The sequence below is a fragment of the Hydractinia symbiolongicarpus genome, chromosome 11, assembly GCF_029227915.1.
Source record: "Hydractinia symbiolongicarpus strain clone_291-10 chromosome 11, HSymV2.1, whole genome shotgun sequence".
Classification (NCBI taxonomy): domain Eukaryota; kingdom Metazoa; phylum Cnidaria; class Hydrozoa; order Anthoathecata; family Hydractiniidae; genus Hydractinia; species Hydractinia symbiolongicarpus.
In genome coordinates, this window is record NC_079885.1 from 24,006,993 (window position 1) to 24,027,126 (window position 20,134).

At 32.6% G+C, this 20,134-nt stretch overlaps 3 protein-coding genes across 3 annotated transcripts; all 3 read left to right on the forward strand.

The window, feature by feature from the left end:
* Window positions 1-648: 648 nt before the first annotated feature.
* LOC130614548 (uncharacterized) lies at window positions 649-6,691 on the forward strand. Its single transcript, XM_057435972.1, has 2 exons — window positions 649-804; window positions 5,068-6,691. The coding sequence occupies exon 2, from the start codon at window positions 5,080-5,082 to the stop codon at window positions 6,391-6,393; it is 1,314 nt and encodes a 437-aa protein (XP_057291955.1). The 5' UTR covers window positions 649-804; window positions 5,068-5,079; the 3' UTR covers window positions 6,394-6,691.
* A 657-nt stretch (window positions 6,692-7,348) lies between these two features.
* On the forward strand, window positions 7,349-8,541 carry LOC130614549 (vacuolar protein-sorting-associated protein 25-like). The gene has a single exon (XM_057435973.1). The coding sequence runs from the start codon at window positions 7,390-7,392 to the stop codon at window positions 7,927-7,929; it is 540 nt and encodes a 179-aa protein (XP_057291956.1). The 5' UTR covers window positions 7,349-7,389; the 3' UTR covers window positions 7,930-8,541.
* A 147-nt stretch (window positions 8,542-8,688) lies between these two features.
* Window positions 8,689-20,042, forward strand: LOC130614546 (F-box only protein 15-like). The gene is made up of 16 exons (XM_057435971.1): window positions 8,689-9,242; window positions 9,726-9,827; window positions 11,224-11,331; window positions 12,320-12,427; window positions 12,643-12,732; window positions 12,968-13,177; window positions 13,458-13,498; window positions 13,996-14,102; window positions 14,862-14,944; window positions 15,807-15,862; window positions 15,946-16,029; window positions 16,698-16,819; window positions 17,697-17,758; window positions 18,307-18,344; window positions 18,489-18,571; window positions 19,144-20,042. Exons 1-16 carry the CDS (start codon window positions 9,187-9,189, stop codon window positions 19,231-19,233), a joined length of 1,440 nt encoding a protein of 479 aa, XP_057291954.1. The 5' UTR covers window positions 8,689-9,186; the 3' UTR covers window positions 19,234-20,042.
* The last annotated feature ends 92 nt before the right edge of the window (window positions 20,043-20,134 follow it).

Genomic DNA, 20,134 nt, shown 5'->3' on the forward strand with positions numbered 1-20,134 from the left:
GTGTCATTTCTTTTCCATGTCATGTGTTTTTCAGCCTCTAAGCGTCAAAAATGAAAAGTGTATTTTTGATCTCTTTCTTTCACTTTCAGCTTGGTAATAGTTAAATTTGCGACTCCTCGAAAATATTGTTCTGCGCTACTTCAGATATATTCATCAGGTATATACATTTCGTAAGGGACGTCTAACCAGAAGTATATGGCATCAAAACTGTGATTTGACAATGCTAAACCATTCAGTGCCAGAATCGCTTTGAAGGGCCTCTTTTGTAAATGACTTTTAAAAGTTTTTTTTCTTTAAAGTGACCATAAAAATTGGTGGCTGGGTCCACGAGCGAAAAAAAATTGTGCTGCTCAATAAATTTTAAACGTGGTATATCAACTCCTATATCAGTAAAGCTTATGTATGTTCACAATACATGGTAATAAAAATAACGTACCATTGCATCTATCTTCCTTAGTAAATTGTTCGCCGTGCTAATCCAATAAAACATTCAAAAGAAATTTAGTCAGTTTCATATGTTTAAAAAAACTTGAAGTTTTTTTGGAATTTTGTTCTGCGGTGCTGTTCGATTCTTCTTCTTTTGTTGTGGCGTATCTATATTGATGGTGAATACACCAACGATGCGCCTGGACTCAGCCGTTTTAAATTCCGAAATTCCGAATTAGGACCTTGAGCCGGGAAACGTGAAAACAAGCATTGTGCTGAAGCTGTTATCTGTCCTGCCGTTTTGTTGCTCTGCTGTTTGGCATTTGGTGTCAATCCTCTCTTCCTATATAGCTATATACAGGTCATTTCATTCAGTAGGTTAGTTTCTGGTTTTGTTTTTGTTCTTATTATTTATATGGCTGCCTAAATCAGTCCGAATACATTGTCCTGCAGGAATGGAAGTTTTTGCCTCTCTGAGCACTGACACGGGAGTTAGACTGAATTACTGAATTTCGCAAATTTTAGGTGGGGCTTGTGGTCTTTCTTGTTCCTGTCAGTCAGTTTACCCCAGACTGACCCATCGAAAATTGACTTTTCGAGGAATTTTCAATTCTAGAAGATCTCACAAATCAATTTTGAAAAATAACTGCGTAGTGCGTAACAAATATTATTGCCTATCTGAATAGCAAAATATTTTATATTGTCTAGCTCAGCTAAGTAAAGAACAAAAACAAGGACCATAGCCCTGCCGCTGGAACCATTAACTCCTTGCCAGGCGTATAGATGGATTCCAGCATGAAGTCATTTGTTTACTTTTTAGTTGTAAGCTCTTTAGCTCAGGCATTTGTGTGACAGAAAAAATGATGCTAGGATTTGTTGAAGAGGTTTTTTCCTGTGGATTTTTTCTCACAGAAACACTGATGAGATTATAAACAATTATTAAGTGTAGATTGTTGCTATTTTATTTATTTGAATTCATCCAACTTCCTAAGAATCCCTTCGTGGGATGGATAATTACTTTGCTTCACCTAGTGCCCCCATCTTTTTTCCTGCCACGCAAATGTTAAAGCTAAAAGAGATTACCACTGAAAATGCAAACAATGGAATTGTTTATATATATCAGGCCTATCAATAAGGGCCAAGTGATCGCTTTGCACATGCAAAGATGCTCTCGACTCTCAGTACTGTGATAATAGTTGAGCCATCAACTGTTCTTCCAGTTCCACACAAAGGTTGGCTAGCTGAGCAAATTTAATTTCTGAACTTGATACTCTAAGTTTGTTTTTCTTTTAATGGAACTTATTTCAGTTTCAAATTTGAAAAAGGAATTTGAAACAAAATAATGCCTATAATTATATTGCCTGTTCCGCTTGTAAGTGCAGTTGTGTAGACTTGCATCATCCTCATCTCATTGGCATTCACCTCTGCACAAGTAAAGGATTGCATGGCTAGGTATCAACTGTAATCCGCAGTTAAGCCGGTTTTCCACTAGGCGGATTATTCCGTGCGGAGCGTTCAGCGCAGAGGATATTTTCCGTCTCGCAGAACGCATTTTATTTTTCCACTAAGCACGGCGCCATTATGCAAACAACACCATGATGCAAACAACACCATGAAGTTCAGTGGCCGATTAGTTCTTCTTAAAAAAGTTAAACTATTGAAATTGTTGGCATTAGAAAATAATAGGAAATATAAAAAAAGATTCTGGATACGCCAAATTTACCAAGAACGAAAGCAGAAGGGGGAGTTTCATTTACTGATACAGGATTTGAAGCTATATGATCATCAACTGTTTTTCCAATACTTTCGTATGTCTCCTTCTGATTTGGAAACGTTACTGTCTTGGGTAGCTCCCCTTGTTGTAAAGAAAGAAACAAGAATGCGAGAATCGATCAAACCAAGTGAAAGATTATGTGTTACTATGAGATACTTAGTTACTGGAGATGCACAAGTGACAATTGCCTCAAACTTTCGAATGAGCCCAACTGTTGTAGGAAGGATTATCCCTGAAACATGTAGGGCCATATGGGATGCTCTGTCTGACAAAAACTATCTTAAACCTCCAAACTCCCCAGAAGAATGGCAACATGTAGCCCAGGAATTTTATAAAAAATGGAACTTTCCAAATTGCTTGGGCAATCGATGGAAAGCATGTTGTGATGCAGGCCCCAGCAAGATCAGGTTCAGCATTCTTTAATTATAAAAAGCAACACAGTATTGTGCTTATGGCAGTGTGCAGTGCACTTTATAAATTTCTAATGGTAGATATTGGAGATACAGGAAGACAAAGTGATGGTAGTGTGTATGGGAACAGCAATCTTGGTTATAGCATTGAGAATAATCTACTTAATATTCCAAAAGCATCAAAACTACCACAGTCAAATCGTGTGTTGCCTTTTACTTTCATAGGTGATGATGCTTTTGGGCTGAAACCTCACATGATGAAACCGTACCCACTTCAAAACTTGGCAAAAGAAAAGCGAGTATTCAACTATAGGCTCTCAAGAGCGCGGCGAGTAGTAGAAAATGTATTTGGAATTGCTGCAAGCCGCTTTCGAATTCTTCGCCGACCCATCATAAGTAAAGTTGACAAAGTTGTATTAATAACTAAAGCAGTGGTGGCATTACATAACTACTTAATGACTGTTTCCAATGCAAATAATACTTATAATTACTGCCCAGAAAACTATGTTGATAGAGGAAGCCAAAACAATATTATTCCAGGTGAATGGAGAAAAGACTCTAAAAGTATCAGTGGTATTCAGGACAGTTCAAACAATTATTCAAAACAGGCAGCCTTAATTCGGGATGAATTTAAATGCTATTTCAACAATAAAGGAGCAGTAGAATGGCAGTGGGATATTGTCAATAGTACAGGACAAAATAAAAACTGAATAATTTATGTCAACATGTATAGAAAATGTACATCCATACAAATACTGTAAAAAATGTTATGTTATATAAAAAATGTTAAAGAGAAAATTAGTTTCATTCACATGCCTCATCAAACTCAATTTCAAACAACAGCTGCGAAATCTTAATTTTTGCCATTTTGTTCTTCTTGGCAGATAATTTTCTTAAAGTGGGCACTAGGCTACGGCAAAAAAGACTATCTTCACATTCCTCTTTATCACCAGCTTTTAATTCTTTCTCTATTGCATCCAACTCTTTCAAAATTCTATTTCCTTCTGCATTCTCACTACGTTTTCTTTTCTCCCGCTTTGCCGTGACAGTAGCGCTGCCACTGTCCGTAATTTTGTTCAAAATCATAGGAGATTGTGGTGGTGTGAACAAATCTACATCAGGGGGTTGATCAACGCTTTCCTTTGATCACGTTTGTTCTGTATTTTCTTTACTCTGTATCCGTACATTGCTTTCAGTTGGGAAGTTCATAGGTGCTCTTTCATAAAGAAAGGACATCTGTTCAAAATAGTTACATTTTGGTAACGACGAAGCAGCTGCACCTGATTTTGTCATCCTTGTTCTTCTGTCGAGACATTTTTTCAGGTTGTCTTTTAAATATTTTAGTTGTTTTTGAAGGAATTCGCCTACAAATAATAAAAAGCCATATATATATACACGGTATATATTTAATATCAGATTCCAAAAATTATGTGATTTTACTTTCTTTCTGAAAATAAAAACAACAGCAAATATATATGTAGCTATGAGATAGTAGGGGTTTACTTACAATCTTTTTGAAATATTCTTGCCAATTCTTGCAATGCATTATTTTTGATGTTTCTGTCTTTGTAATCAGTGGAATAAGTGTTCCATAGACATGGAAATTTCCGAACCTACAAATGTTTTAAAAATAGTTATTTGACTATGGCAAACAAAAAAACAGATAACCAAGTTTAGCTTTAGAAAAATAAACTAGCTAGCTAGCTAAGCTCTACTTACTTCCTCTATAAACAATTCTTTGTCAAATTCTGTAACTTGACTCTCTACTGGCGTGCATGACATCAAAATCTGACTAGATTCTGCGAAAGACATCTTATTTCCCTTTTTCTTGTCACAATGGTTCACAATGATGCATTCACAGCTACTGCTTCGCTATTTCCTTTCAGCTTTCAGCTATTTTAAATTTTATGTAAAACACACGAAATCAAGCATTTTGATTGGCTCGCGGAATTTACAGTGGCGGAAAAGTCGAGTCCGGTTCAACTTTTAATTCCGCGCGTACCGGAACGCCTTTGGCAGAATTTTCACAAGAACAACAATGGCCGCTCCGCTCCACACGGAATAATCTGCCTAGTGGAAAACCCGCTTTACCACCTGTGAAGGGGCTTTGTTGATGACATCTTAGGCTACCAAATTTTTTTATCTGGGTCAGGAGTTAGTGGATTAGGTATAGGATCTATAGGTTGACTTAAGAGTGCATTTTTCTGAGGAAAGTATAAACAATGGGATTTTAGAAGTAACAATATTACAATCGTCAACGTTGTAATCATTAGCAGCTGTTCATGATTTACATATAAATATTTTTGTTCCACAAGTAATTATTGTTTGTCCCATTCAACATGATCTAGACTGTGTTCTGAAATCAAATTTCTCTGCACAAAGTCTGTCCATTTTCCCTTCTGACAAGCTGAAAAGTTATTGTTATAGTTTTAATAACAATTTTATTGCAACTTATAGGCAAGAAGAAGTATGGTTTTGCAAGATGCTGTTTTCACCTTTCTTCAAGAATTAGTTGTCAAGTCTGGGATCGATAAGGACAAAATACTTGAATGTGTACAAGTTAAAAACTTTGCCTCTGGTGACATAGCTAGTAACCATGACGCAGTTACAGTAAAACTAAAAGAAAATGTCCCAGATATCAATTTGTTTTTAAAGTTTTGCAAAGAAGGCTCAGTGCCAGAATTGTTCAATATTGAAATTTCAACATTTGACAAGGAAGTGGAATTTTATGAAAGGATTTTACCGGCCCTATGTAAATTCGAAGCAGATAAAAAGAAAACTGTGAAGGGAAATGCATCTCTTGCTAATATGTTTTTCAAGTTCTATGGCAGTGGATATGTGAAAGAGAGCTTCTATGTTACACTAGAATGTTTTAGTCCAGATAGTTTTTATGTAACAGCTAAGCATGAATTTCACAGTCCAGAACAAATCAACTCTGTCTTGAAGTCATTAGCTGTGTTTCATTCAACATCCTACTGTATGAAACATCAGTGTAACATCGACTTTTTAAAAGAATACCCTCTCCTTGCTGATAAATGTTTCAATCCAGGACATCATGAGGTGACTGGACCATACTTTGTGGGTACATTCAAACAAAATATTTCGATAATGAAGGCTGTCCTTACAGAGATAAAAAATGGAAATTCCACTCTCCTCGAAAAAGGGTTCAGCCAGATAAACTTTACTGAAGACGCAATTGAACGACTGGAAAAATTGAGTGACATGATTATGTTTATTCTGCATAATACACTAGATTGTGATGATGAATTTAAAGTTGTTTGTCATGGTGATTTTCACATGTGGAATATTGCTTTCCCTAAAAATCCCAATGGCCATCCTAGATTTTTTGACTTTCAAATTATTCGATTTTCATCTGCAATTACTGATGTTCATCAATATCTATCACAAGTATCGACACCAACAATGCGTAAAGAACATCTTCAAGATTTTTTGCAGATATATTACAATGCATTTGTAAGTAGCTGTCAGCAGTTTGATTTAAATGAAGATCTGATGTTTACGTTTGATAAGATGATGAAAGAGTACGAATACACAGCAGCGTGGGGTTTCTTGTATGGTTTTATATTCATCATGCCAAGATTTGTACAGAGTGATTTTTATGCAAGTCTAAAAGATGTTCACAACAGCCATGATATTGTGAAATTGCTGAATGAGAAGGGGAAACCAGATGTGTGGAATGCAATTAATATTTACTCAGACTTTCTTTGTGAGGCAGGGCAACTGAAAACATTTGACTTAATGGAGAAACTATCATTTACTTGAAGGTAGCCCATTAGCACTTGAGAATATTTTTTTTTTTTGCAGCATGCAGGATTTTTAGGAAAGTTTATTATATCAATTATTCTAGGAGTATTATATTTGTTAGGATTTAGGCTTTTTATATGTCATTTTGATGTGTGTTTTATATTTCTAGGACTTTCTTACAACGGCATTTATATGCAACATATGACTGAATCAATTGTAATGTAAAAATTTTTACTTTGACGGGAAAACTAACTGTAGGTTTACATATATTTTAATTTGTATTTGTCTTTCAAAAAATACTTCTATATTGCAGAAATCTTTGTTGTGCGATTTGTTCTGTACACTCAGCTTGTCAAATGCAATTAAACTCACCCCCACCGTGGTAATATAATTATTTGGTTAATTGTTAGACAAAATGCACAAAATACTGATGTGGGAAATATGTACCCCCAGGACCCCCAGTCTGCGTAATTTCTTTACTTCATGTTATTATGTGTGCCAAATTATGAAGGCCCACAAACCTGTGGATTTTTCGATTAGCTACCGACTAGTATCTAAAGATTGCCGAAGAATTTACCATTCCTGACAGCTTTACATCCTTGGTTTAAAATCATTTACACAATCGAGCCTAAGTGTTTGCAAAAATTTATTAGAAGTCTGTTCACATGGTCTATGTTGATTAAATGTTTAGCCCTCATTACAAGCTTTAAAAAAAGACTATCAGATTTTTTTAAATGCAAATAAAGTAAAATTACCTAAGTTTTTTTTACTGCAAAAAAAAATCACAATAAGGCCATTAAAATGATTTGTTTTTTGTCTGTAGGTGGGCAAAAAAGTTCCAATTACATGGCTTTTATAAAACATTCTTCACCATGTTTTTACATTTTCAGAAAGTTTATTGTTGTCCTTTTCGAGATAGTACTCTTTTCCTTTGTTTAGTGAATCAATTTTATTTTTTTAACTTCAACTAATGTTGCATTCCTTTTCACTTTAGCAAAAGTAATTTAAATAACAATGACATCTTTTGAATTTCCATGGCAGTACAGTTTCCCACCTTTTTATACGATCCAACCAAATTCTGATACCAGAGCAAAACAAATCGAAGCATGGAAAAATCTTTTATTGAGTTACTACAAGCATCATAAACTTTATCGACTTGACATTGTGGAGGCGCAAACAGATGTGCTCTTTAATAACAAAGCAATTAACAGGAAACTATCTTTGGAAGGTATTATACAAATTTTGAATTCTTTGGAAAAAACTGGCCATGTTGAATGGGATAATATTAAAGAAAAAAGACGTTGTTATTTAATGTGGCGAACACCGGACGAATGGGCAGATATGATATATAATTGGGTTTCTGCAAATGGCATGACAGACACTGTGTGCACGTTGTTCGAACTGCATTCAGGGGACGATACAACAGGTGAAGAGTTTCATGCCATTGATATAAATGTTTTACGAAAATCGCTACAGGTGTTGGAACGTAGGGGTAAAGCACAAATATTTTCAGCTGAAAATCCACAAGAAGAAGGAGTTAAATTCTTTTCCTAATTTCACTTCTTTTTTATTGATTTTTTGTAACATATTTTCTTTGTTATGTTTTGTTGTTATTGTGCCACTTCCTATCTGGACAAATAAAGCATGTTATCATTTGAATAAACCTTGGATAATTGATTGGAATTGTAAGGGGATTAAGTTTGAGCTGAATTTTTTATTTTATATATTTCGGAAAGCGAAGATTAGTTAAAATATTTGCGTTTTTAGGCAGAACTTAAAAGAAAACTTCAATACTATTTCTAAGTGATGGTTATATTGAAAACCCTGTCTGCAATTGATTAATGTTTGTCATTCTGTGAAAAAAATCTGTCTTTATAACACATCAGTTTTTTTATAAAGCAAGCAGTTATGCTTCGCTTCAAACACTTGAACTATCCTGATATAGTTATAATCTAGTGTTTTATTAGTGTTAACTTTTTAACTGGCAAAAATTTATTTTGAAATGCAGCCCATGTAGCATTAAATAATTTTTTTTTCTTATACAGTGAAGATTGATTATTGTACAGACAATTTTGTATAATTTTACCCTAGTTGTATTCCTTTATGTTGAAAAATTAGGGAGGTGTATATGTGTAAGGGGAGATTATATAGAAGTTCAGTATTTCATTTCTGTGTTTTTGTTTTCCAGATTGTATGTAAAGGATCCTTTATGTGGAAAATGTATTGTATTGTTTTGAATCGTGTTTCCAATGTATTTTTTACAATTCAAATATTTTTAAAATAAATTCACAATATTTGTTTTACAATATTTTTTTGTAAATGTTTTTCGTCAAGGTGTAATCGAGCATTCTCAGTAGCTGTGAAAAGTCAATTTCCTAATTAAGATTTGTATCCTAAACAAATTATGAAACCTTGACCAATTTTTTAGCAATTGTAGAGGAGTATAATTTCATTAATTTATTGATAATTCAAACTACTTGTTGAAGTTTCTATTTAAGTTTTCAGCCACTCTTTTAGATTTCTGGAATATGGTTGTACTCCATACTATAGGCCCATAGTTTGAAAATTGTTAGCATATAAAAATACTTACTGCATGCCAGGGGCAGTGTAATTTAACTTAGATTTAAAATTTACAAAATAAATAAATGTTATTCTTGAAAATTTATTAAGAATTTGACAAGCAATTTTGTTAAGAAGGTGTTGTTAACTAATTTAGACTAATATTAATATAAATTTTAGAAATAAAACCTTAACTATTTCTAACAGCAGATTAATAAAAAACTGTAAAAATTTAAATATACATAAATATAAATGAATATGGAAAACAAAGTCAAAAAATGTAATGCTGTGTTGACGAAACAAAAAAGGTAGGCTTTTTTATTTGAGTTATAATATTTTCTTACATATTGTAATGTTGCATTGTTATATTACATGTAAGAAGTCTATCAAATAATTTAGGATATTCCTTCTTTATTAATTCAGACAAAAAAGTCTTACAGGAAAAATTTTTACAGGAAAAAGAAATTGCTGTTCCACAACATTAGAAACATTTGTAAGAAAAAAAATTTTGTAGTCCAGGACAAACAACAAAATCATTCCTTAAAGTATTCATTGGACAAAACTTACTTTTTTTTAAATATTATTCAGCAATATAATATTGATTCAATCATTCAAGCATAAATTTTTTTAGTTTTAAGCATAAATACTATGCTTGGTTAGTTAGAAAAAGATTTACATGATTAAGGCTGAAATTTTGTTAAGTATCGATTGTGTATATGATACAACATCACATCTATCAACTCTAGGTAAGACAAAATTTCACCTGACAAAACTTGCATATCGTATTGTAGGAACATATCGAAACCAAAGGATGTGCTTAAGACTCCAGGCCAAACAAAGTCTTCACTTCATCGACAAATGTTGGCGCAAAGCAAAAGGTTACAGAGTGTCAGGTATCTATTTTAGTGGAAGTGCACTGAATTTTTGACGTAGAGACACTGTCATTTGACTAAGAGTATACAATTCGGAAGCCTAAGTGTAATATGTTGTTGATATTTTACAGAACAAACATAAATATAACATTTGTATTGATCTGACAATAGGAGTGTAATTTGATTTTTTTTAGTTATCTAACTACACAGAAAATTTAAATAATATCGTTTCCAAGGGCAGAATAACTGGCCCATTTAAATAAGTGCCCCAGGTTACGCATACTTTAATAGTTAACAATAGTTTTTAATAAGCACCCAAGCAAAAGTAAAAGGAAGAAAGGCATACAGTAATCACACTGGGTGTGCCTGGATAACACCATGATTTACTGAGGGGACACGAATTTTAACAATTTATCACCCTACTTGTTTAAGTGACCTGGGGAAGTGTGAAATATAGGCTCCCTGGGGTCAGAAATTTTAAATAAGCCCTCGGGGGTCAAAGATTTTTAGTTCCCAAGACCTACTTTGAATTTTTGTACACAAACATTATTTAAATATTTTTTGTAGTAAAATTTTTCAGCTGGCAAAAACTTTCATCATTCACCTTGTATTGGGGCTAGACCTCTCATATATATGTTCGATGTCATGACCTAAGAAGATGACAAATGGAAACAGAGCAAAGTCTCCTAGACATTCCTTCCCAATGGTGAACTTTCTTAAGTTAATAGTTCACTGCCAACTGGCTTTTTATGGTTCGAGATAAACACATTAGGTCAGGGCATCATTATGTTGTATATCGCAGAAGTTGCCGGTGGCATGCTTCGAAAATGCTTGTCACGGGCACAGTACAACATAAAGCAAAACTGTACAGTAGACTCAATTGTTAGAGTCTTTGCAGAACATCTCTTCTCACAAAACTGAGGACAGGGCTGACGTATTGTCTGCTGTACCGTGTGGGAGAAAGAACTGCTGGATATTTTTTAATACGATATACAATTTTTTTGATTATTATTGGGAATCGAATGGCACAACGCTATTTTAGTAGCTTGAATGATTTTAGTTAGTGGTAATGGCCTAACTTACTGAAAATCGAGTGTTATTATTCTTCAGTCGCAATGAGTGTGAGTAGGTCAAACAATGCCACAATTGTTGTTTTTTCAAAAATTTCACAACAAAATTACGTCAGCAAGCAACTACGGTATCTTCGTATTTTACGTCAGCAATTACGATGGCAGCGCCGAATGCTGATGCAAATTTTAAGTGCTGTTCTGCCTATTGTAGCTGATGAGGGAAAGAATTGTTTAATTTTGCTCAATGAACACAGTTTAACATTTGTCGCACCAACTTCAATATTAAACAATGTTTCTACATACCATAAAACAATGTTTCTAAATACCATAAAACTATTTTTGTTTAGTCTTGTACCAGATGAAGTTTTGTATTATGTATTCAAGTATTTGGATGCTTCAGATCTTCTTCGATGCTGTTGTGTGTCAAAGTTGTGGAAGGAGGTAGCAATTATACCGTAAGTCAGCTAATAAAAACCTCTCACTAAAATTTAACCCTATTCGGTCCGGGGGGGGGGGGGGGGGGGGGTTTAATAACTCCTGATTGCTTTGTTATATGGCTATGATACTTACTGAGTTTCAACATATATCTATTAGACACCTGCATGCTAATTTTTTAGGTCCCATACCTTTCAGAGGCTTTGATATTGGCCATTACTCGAAACTACCCTTAAAAATCTCTATGAAATCCTTATAATGGGGAAAATATAATAACTCCTGTTAGGATTATCCTTAGAACTTGAAACTTGCAACACATATTTGTTTCATCAAGAAGAATCATTTTGAATAATTTGAACACGTGACTAATCCGATTTCCCTTTTATGACTTTTGTTCCTTTTATGACGTACTATAAGTGTGCCAAGTTTGATTCAATTTGAACAACCCTATGAAAAGTTATTGAGGGGGGACGGAATCCGCCCCCCCCCAGTCATAGTATGTTCGAAAAACCCCGGATCGAATAGGGTTAAGTCCTGTAAATTTCCCTTCATAATTTGTTTAAGTTTCAATCCACTCCATTGTTTTTTTTCTGCTTTTTGTTGTATTGTTCAGTTCTGCAAACACGACACCTTTGTAAAATTTGTGCTTCATCAGAATAAGCTCTCTTACAGAATAAGCTCTCTTACAGAATATTCTCTCATAAATGACACTCAGGACACTTTTGCAAAATATATTCTAACCTGTTCATGTTTACAACTTTCCAAATTTTTTTTAAAAAATTATTTTTTTAGGGCTCATTTTCTTAAACTAAGTAGTAATATGTCTTGCGGCATAAGAACACACCAGAGTTTTTAAGTGCATCTTTTGTTTCACGCATATTTGTTGCGCACAGATCTGCATGTATATATATATATGTTGACGTGCACCGTTTTGAGCATCTAAAAGTTTTTTTCTATGTGAATGTGTTATGTTGTTACTACAAATAATTTCTCAATTTTTATATGTAGTGCTTTATGGGAAAAACTGTTCAAGCAATTGCCAAAATCTTGTCGTGATTTTTCAACCAACGCCAAAACCTGTGGTGCAGTTGATTGGAAAAGAGAATGTTTATTTTGGTTTGTGTTTGTTTACTTTTCATAACCCAAATTCTGCTTCTTCTTTTTATTTACAGTATTATTTTTTTAAACAATTAAACTAATAAAAATATCATTTTAGTCCTCTTTCAGGGTCGTAGCAACCCAGGGGACAGGACCACAGTTCTTTCTTTGATGTTATGTTTATTTTTCAGGAAAGTGCAGGCATATCTCATCTAGCATAATATTTTTTTTAGCGCAAAGGAAAGAAGAAGTGAAAAAGTAAAAAAGCTTCTAAGAGAATCAAATTTAGCTTCTGTCAAGAAAGCAAGACTTGAAGCTACTAGGTATGTATTTTTAATAGAAGACACAATTCTACTTTCTTAATAAATTAAGTTATCTTTTATCAATCATCGTGTTAATACTGGGTACTAGTTTCTTCTATAATTTTGTGTTGTGATTTAGTTTTTCGAATTTGTTTTGTATGTAAAATTAATTAACACCGATAAGGTATTGGTATAAGATTTTGTGAATTGTTTTGCAATTATAGAACACTAAACTTGCATTTTCTGCATTATTTAGAACCTTAAATATTCGTTGGTTACTTGTGTGTGAAAATACGAACTCCCAAATATTTGAAGCACAAGCTGAAGAAGATTTCATCTTTAAAGATGGCGTATCAATACGTTGGAACAATCCACATGTACCAGCTTTGTCTAAAATAAAGTTTGTGAAGCTATATGCTCTTACACCCGTATTTTATGCAAAAGATTGGAAACCTGTTACTTCAAGGTAAATGTTATCAATAGTCCCTGATGACTGTAAAAGATATGGGTATTCTGAAAAAATATAGCATTTTGTCTATGCCCTTTCAACTCGACAAAAATTGTGAATCGACTGCAAATATGTAACTTTGGCCATGTTTGACTATAATGTAATAATTACTTTCTTATATTTTTATTTTTTTGATTATGCAATGAGACATTTATAATGTAGTGTTGTTTTTCACTTGCATTTGTTTTTAACTTTTTAACTAGCATTGAAATGAATCTTCAATTTTTTATCGTCTTAGTGTTTGTACAAGATCATTAATATTCATGCATGAGTTCAAAGGTATGTTTGAAGTTAAGAAATTTTTAAAAAAATGATTCCATTTTGACAATGATTGAAGACTTCACGACACAAGTTATTTCGATTTCATTAGTTCCTTTCGAAAATTTTCAGTTTTCCTTAATAAAAATACCTTTCATGGCTGCCCCTGCATTTTTTGTATAAAATTTTTACCGTTTCAATAGATGAGAGTTTCTTATTCCCTTAAACCTAAATAATCTATATTTGTTTACATTTCGCGAAATTAATTATTACGTTTTGGCACGTTTTCAAAAATTCTGCGATATTAAATATTGCGATTCACAAAGGTAGATTACATTTTTCAACACAAATTATTGCGATTTTGAGCAAAAACTTAAAAATGTTAGATCAACAATATTTGACGTCACAATAATTGATGTCCTTAAGGCAATGTTTAAAAATGATAATAAAAAGATGTCATTTCGATTTAAGAATAACTTTTTAAGGCGAAAGTGAAAAATAAGCAGCATTTTTTTCAGGAGCAGGTTGTTTTACTTTCATAAAGCCGTTACATGGAGATGATCACGTGGACATGTTTGTATTGAGCAAATATATGTACTTTGCAATATGGAAGTCTTCTCTACCAGTAAGTTATGTTTATTTGTGAAGTTGTTACAAGATAAAATTTTAAAGTGTTGTACTCAAACCCAAGAAATGAATGCCAAGCTTTCTCAGATCTGCTACAAAATGAATTTTTCTCAGTCTTCCTCAATTTATATAATTACATGTTGAAGTTTTTAATTTTTTAATTTCTTCTCAAAAGAAGTTTTGAGAAATACAAAAAAGAACAAATATAGTTCATTGCAATCCTTTCAAACCAAGAGATAAAGAAGCAGACTGGTGAGAAGTTACAGTTGCAAATCAACCTGAAAGTTGATATTTTAAAGATTGTTCAGGGAAAACAAATTTTTGGTTTTGGGCTTCGCTGTGCTGCAACTAGTGTTAAACATACTAAAATTGAATTGAAGCGTAAAATTGAATTAAAGGCGTAAAATTGAATTAAAGCGTATTATTAAATTGAAGCGTAAATTTGAATTAAAGGCGTAAAATTGAATTAAAGCATATTATTAAATTGAAGCGTAAATTTGAATTAAAGGCGTAAAATTGAATTAAAGGCGTAAAATTGAATTAAAGCGTAAAATTGAAATAAAGCGTAAAATTGAATTCAAGGCTTAAAATTGAAATTAAGGCGTAAAATTGAATGAAAGGCGTAAAATTGAATTGAAGCGTAAAATTGAATTGAAGCGTAAAATTGAATTAAAGGCGTAAAATTGAATTAAAGGCGTAAAAAATCTGCTTTAACATGGCGTGTTTGAAGTTAAGCTTGATAATTTTTCTCTTCCAGAAAATTGGAGATGTTGCATTTATCGGAGTTACTTTGCCTTTGGATAATTTACTTATGAAGACGCAGAATGGAACTTCACAAAAGTAAGTGTTATGTTGTCCTCTATTTTTGAATAAACTGATTTTTATGATAGTAAGATTTGTATGATCTTAACTGAATAGCAATACATAAAAAACCTACGAGACTTCTTTACGTAAGAGTTTTTAGGCATAATATTTTTGAATCATAACTCATCTGTTTTACAACGCACAGGAAGTTAAGAAATTCAGAAGCTGTGATACTCATACTCACTATCCACCCTCGGCCGGTTAAACCTGGAAGTAACGCGTCCTTCAATTGCGGTAACGTGTCTTTCACTTGCGGTAACGTGTCTTTAACTTGTAAGGTGTCTTTCACGTGCGGTAACGTGTCTTTCACTTGTAACGTGTCTTTCACTTGTAACGTGTCTTTCACTTGCGGTAACGTGTCTTTCACTTGCGGTAACGTGTTTTTCACTTGCGGTAACGTGTTTTTTACTTGCGTTTGTACACATTATCTTGAAAATAATACATCGTTCATTTTTTCATTATACCGATAATTTCGCGAATATAGATTGTCGCAAAAAAAAAATTAAAAAATTGACGATTTAGCAAAATTCGCAAAAAAAAATTTATCAAACATTTCTCAATTGTTTTTCCTCGTAAAACTTCTACCTTTAAAGCAATTCTTTGGTGATATTCGTGTTGATTATAAGAAACAGCGAAGTAAGCTGTTTCTTATAATATTTTGTGCGGATCATTTTTTGACATCTACTTGACACGATGGGTTTTTGCATGCTTCAACTCGGTTTTAACAAAAGAGATATCTTCAATGAAGTATGTTGTCATATGCGTTAGTCTGTGGAAAATACACACAGTTTGTGGTCACACACAAAAAACATTTTAAACTGAGCATTATATTTTTCAGGATTTATCAAAGTCCCCATCACAAACCAGTTATTGATGATGTTGATCCTAATTACGGTAATTGGATATTTATCTTCAAACTGCTTATTCTCACAATACTCCCAAACAGAAAGTTTTTAAAGCGCCTTTTCTTTTGTTAGGAATGCATGGATATAAAGCGTCAATAACTCTTCGAAATTGTCGCAAAATTTATTTTTATGATACTATCAAAGAGTTTAACGATGGTAAGTGGTAACTGTTTTTAAAAAATTATTGTTTGTGTGTGTATTAAAAATTGTTATTACGTATACTAAATGCGACACTGGAATATACAAACTAGTTACTTTGTTTGCACAGTCCTATCTCGAACATCCTGAAAGTTCAAACTTCATTACTATTTGATCACTTAGGTACATCACCATTTATCACTTAGGTACATCACTATTTATCACTTAGGTACATCACTATTTATCACTTAGGTACATCACTATTTATCACTTAGGTACATCACTATTTTATCACTTAGGTATATCGCTATTTTTTATCACTTAGGTACATCACTATTTATCACTTAGGTACATCGCTATTTTTTATCACTTAGGTACATCACTATTTGATCACTTAGGTACATCACTATTTTATCACTTAGGTACATCACTATTTATCACTTAGGTACATCACTATTTATCACTTAGGTACATCACTATTTATCACTTAGGTACATCACTATTTTATCACTTAGGTACATCACTATTTATCACTTAGGTACATCACTATTTTATCACTTAGGTACATCGCTATTTTTTATCACTTAGGTACATCACTATTTGATCACTTAGGTACATCACTATTTTATCACTTAGGTACATCACTATTTTATCACTTAGGTACATCGCTATTTTTTATCAATTAGGCACGTGGAAGGGCAACGAATTAAATGTCCAACACAGACGTTACGATGACTACATTTTTTACGATATAAAAGACGAACTCAACTTTTTGTGGAAAACAGAAGCCATAAAAGGGAAAATTCAAGTAAGACTTTTGTACCTTAACATGCCATCCATGTTGCACGTATAAACTATTTTGGGACCCCTACTTCTTGTACACTTTTCATTATTATTTCTTTGTTAACTACCCTTGCTCGCGCTCTTGAATTTTAATTCGTCTCATTTTTAAAGGTTTTCTCAAAACCCATGTTAGAGAGTATTAGTTTGTTTTTAGCACTTTCATAATTACTATTGTTGGTATAATTGGTGGAAAGAGAATTTGGTGGGGGTTAGCGTTTTTTAACTTTGGCAGGAATTTAAATCGGGTGACAAAATATTTAAAAAGAAATGATAAAATATAATAAAAATATAAAATATAAAAATATTGAAAGTATAAAAAAATATAAAGAAAAGATAAAAAAATATTACTCTTCGAATACTAAAATAAAAAAACACAATCCTTATGTTTTTCTCAATCAATTTTTTTAATTTGCGATACGGAAAAAAAATTGGCGGTAATTTAAATTGGCAAACACGCCAAATTTTCTTCCCGCTAAATTTTCTCCCTTTAAAGTACCAGGAAATTAAATTTCGAGAGTTTTTGTCAATTTTGCGAAAATTAATCCTCGCGAAAATTATTGAAAAACTCGCTATTCACTAAATTCGCAAAAATGATTTCTGTGAAATTTACTTTTTCTGAAAAACGATTTACAATATTTTTTCTTCTGATTTACCTGAGAATCAAAATGTCATCAAATTGCGAGTTACTTTGTCTTTGGATAATTTACTTATAAAGACGCAGAATGGAACTTCACAAAAGTAAGCAAAATTTGCGAACGCAAAAATTAGTGTTTGCAAAAATTAATTCTCTTATGGTACTTTGTATTCCGGTGTAACTCTAAAATGTGCCGGTGTATTTTTAGGATTTCATTTTGTTAGACGTGTGTTTGCATGACAGCAATAATGAAGTGATGTGGAGCTTCAGGTAAGATATTACATTGATGCTTGTGTTGATGTCGTTTCTACGGAGTGAACACCACAGGAACTTCATAGACGAGAAGAAAAACAATTCATTTGTTTACTTGGCAAAACTTTCATTGTTTATCCCGAACTGTTTTAGTTGGCTACACCTCGACTATTTTGTCGACAAGTTAAATTTAAATAAATAATTTGTGTTAAAATGTATTTACAAAACAAAGATTTAACTGTCAACTTAAAACTCTGTTACCCTCCTCAGAATAACATCTAAAACAAGATATACCCCATGTTGAAGATTTGTTGATGTACACCCAGGGTTTGTTTCCTATAAATCAAGTTAAAATCATGCAGTTCGTGTAAGAACGCTAATGCTTTGCTGTTAAACCTTAGTAAAAGGATTTCGATTGGGTAAGTAAGCAGAGCATTTCACTTGCTCAACCAAGTCTAATTAGAAAGTTGAAATGAGTTTTCGGACATATTTTTTTCACGTGCGACCATAAGGTTACTTTTACTTCTCTTGCGTACGTTTTGGTGTACGTCACGTTAATGTTTTAGCATTCCGACAAAGATTACAAAACTTATGAATGAAAAGCGTAAGTGTTTATTCTTGTGTTTTTTTCTTTTATTGTCGTCATGGCAACAACAAAATTTGCCTGTGAAATTGCTCTTTATGAAAGAAATTACAGAAATTGATTTCCTCTGTTTTGATTATCTTTTGCTATTTCCTTTTGTTTTAGACAATTGTTCGTACGAAAATTGTGAACTTTGGGAGTTGGGACATCAAGATGAATTGGGTAATTTAAAAATAGAAGTAATTAAGGTAATTTGTTGCTTTGGTTACATTATTTTTAAGGCGCTAAAAATATTTTTTAAATACTCTCTGGTCACACGTCCTTTTATAAATTTAAAAATGACGTGATTATGTCCACGTTTTTATAAGCAGGTTTAAAATAACCCCAGTACTCAAAAAAAAAAAGTTATATGAATTTGGCGAAAGCCTGCCAAAAATCAATTGTACACGAGAATTAAAAAAAATTGACAAAGCATCAAAATATTCTTCGTAGTCACGTGGAACTACTAGAAATAAAATTAGACCAACATTGTTTATTTTTCAGGCTTCAAACAACTTTTTTGATGAAGTATATAGTATAGGCGGGAAAATTAAACTTTAAAAAGTTACTTCTGTATGGAGAGTTCTTTATTCTGATTATCTTTTTTTTAAAAAATCTCTGAACAACCAGTTCTATATAACTAGTGCGCTAAAAAAATTTCACCCCTTCGACATTTCTCATTCAAGGTAGAGGCCACTCCCTAGCCTCTTAAATGATGGAAAGTTTTATAGTCGTGGGTGTTTGCATGTCATAAACAAGTAATCTCTTGTATTTCGTTTAGAATGGAGCCACAGCTGAATCTACCATTTTGACAGTTACGTTCCAACTTCAGAAATCTTTTGTGAATCAGTGGTTTGGTACGAAATACTAAAACAAATTCTGCGCAGACATTTTAAAACATTTTCCAAAATATTTTCTATTACCGTGAAACGTTAAAGGGGAAATAAGCTCTTTCTAATTTTTATTTAAAAAGACAGTAGCCATAACAACTTGAAATACCTATTTCTTTTCATATAAAAGTTTCCCCAACTTTTGTGAAAATTTATCTTTAATCCGCGTGAAATCGCTCTTTTTTTCTGATCCCTTGGCGATTTTAAAAGGACCCTGTAGCAATTTGATATCACGAATAGAGGTGAAAGGCTTTTATGTCATAAATTGAAATTGAAATAATGTGCAGGGTACCTACTTGACCAATTTTAATAATTTAAAGCAGGTTAAGTATTTATCCAGAAAAAAAAGTTGTACAATTAAAGAAAATAATTAAAATAATTCTATTTATCAAAGTTGTTTTAACTGTATAAAGTTTTTTTAGGCTTTTTTCTAAAACTGTATATATTTATATGTGTATATATCATAGATAAATGTATAATAGTAAAAAAAATAGATAAAAAAAAATAGATGTGTATGTGTTGATAAGAAGTCATAATTTAATTGTACAATTGTGAAATCTCGACTACAACATCTTGTTTAAATATATTTGTTTATTTGTTAAGTTCAGAGAAACTTAGAATGTTCAGTCAGACATTTTTCACATATATACTACTCTACTCTGTTACAGTTGTATTTTGATAAGGTTGTTTTTGTAAAGTTTACTACTTCTGATAGGTATGCTATCTCTTCACTTCGAAGTTAGTGAAGGAGACAATTTTTCAACAGCTGGTACTAAAAACCAACAACTAATTTCCGTGTTTTATCTGTTTTGACTTCATTGCAATTGCAAAAGAATTATGACTCGATTTATAACCTTCAAAATAACTTCATCACCTTTGGTA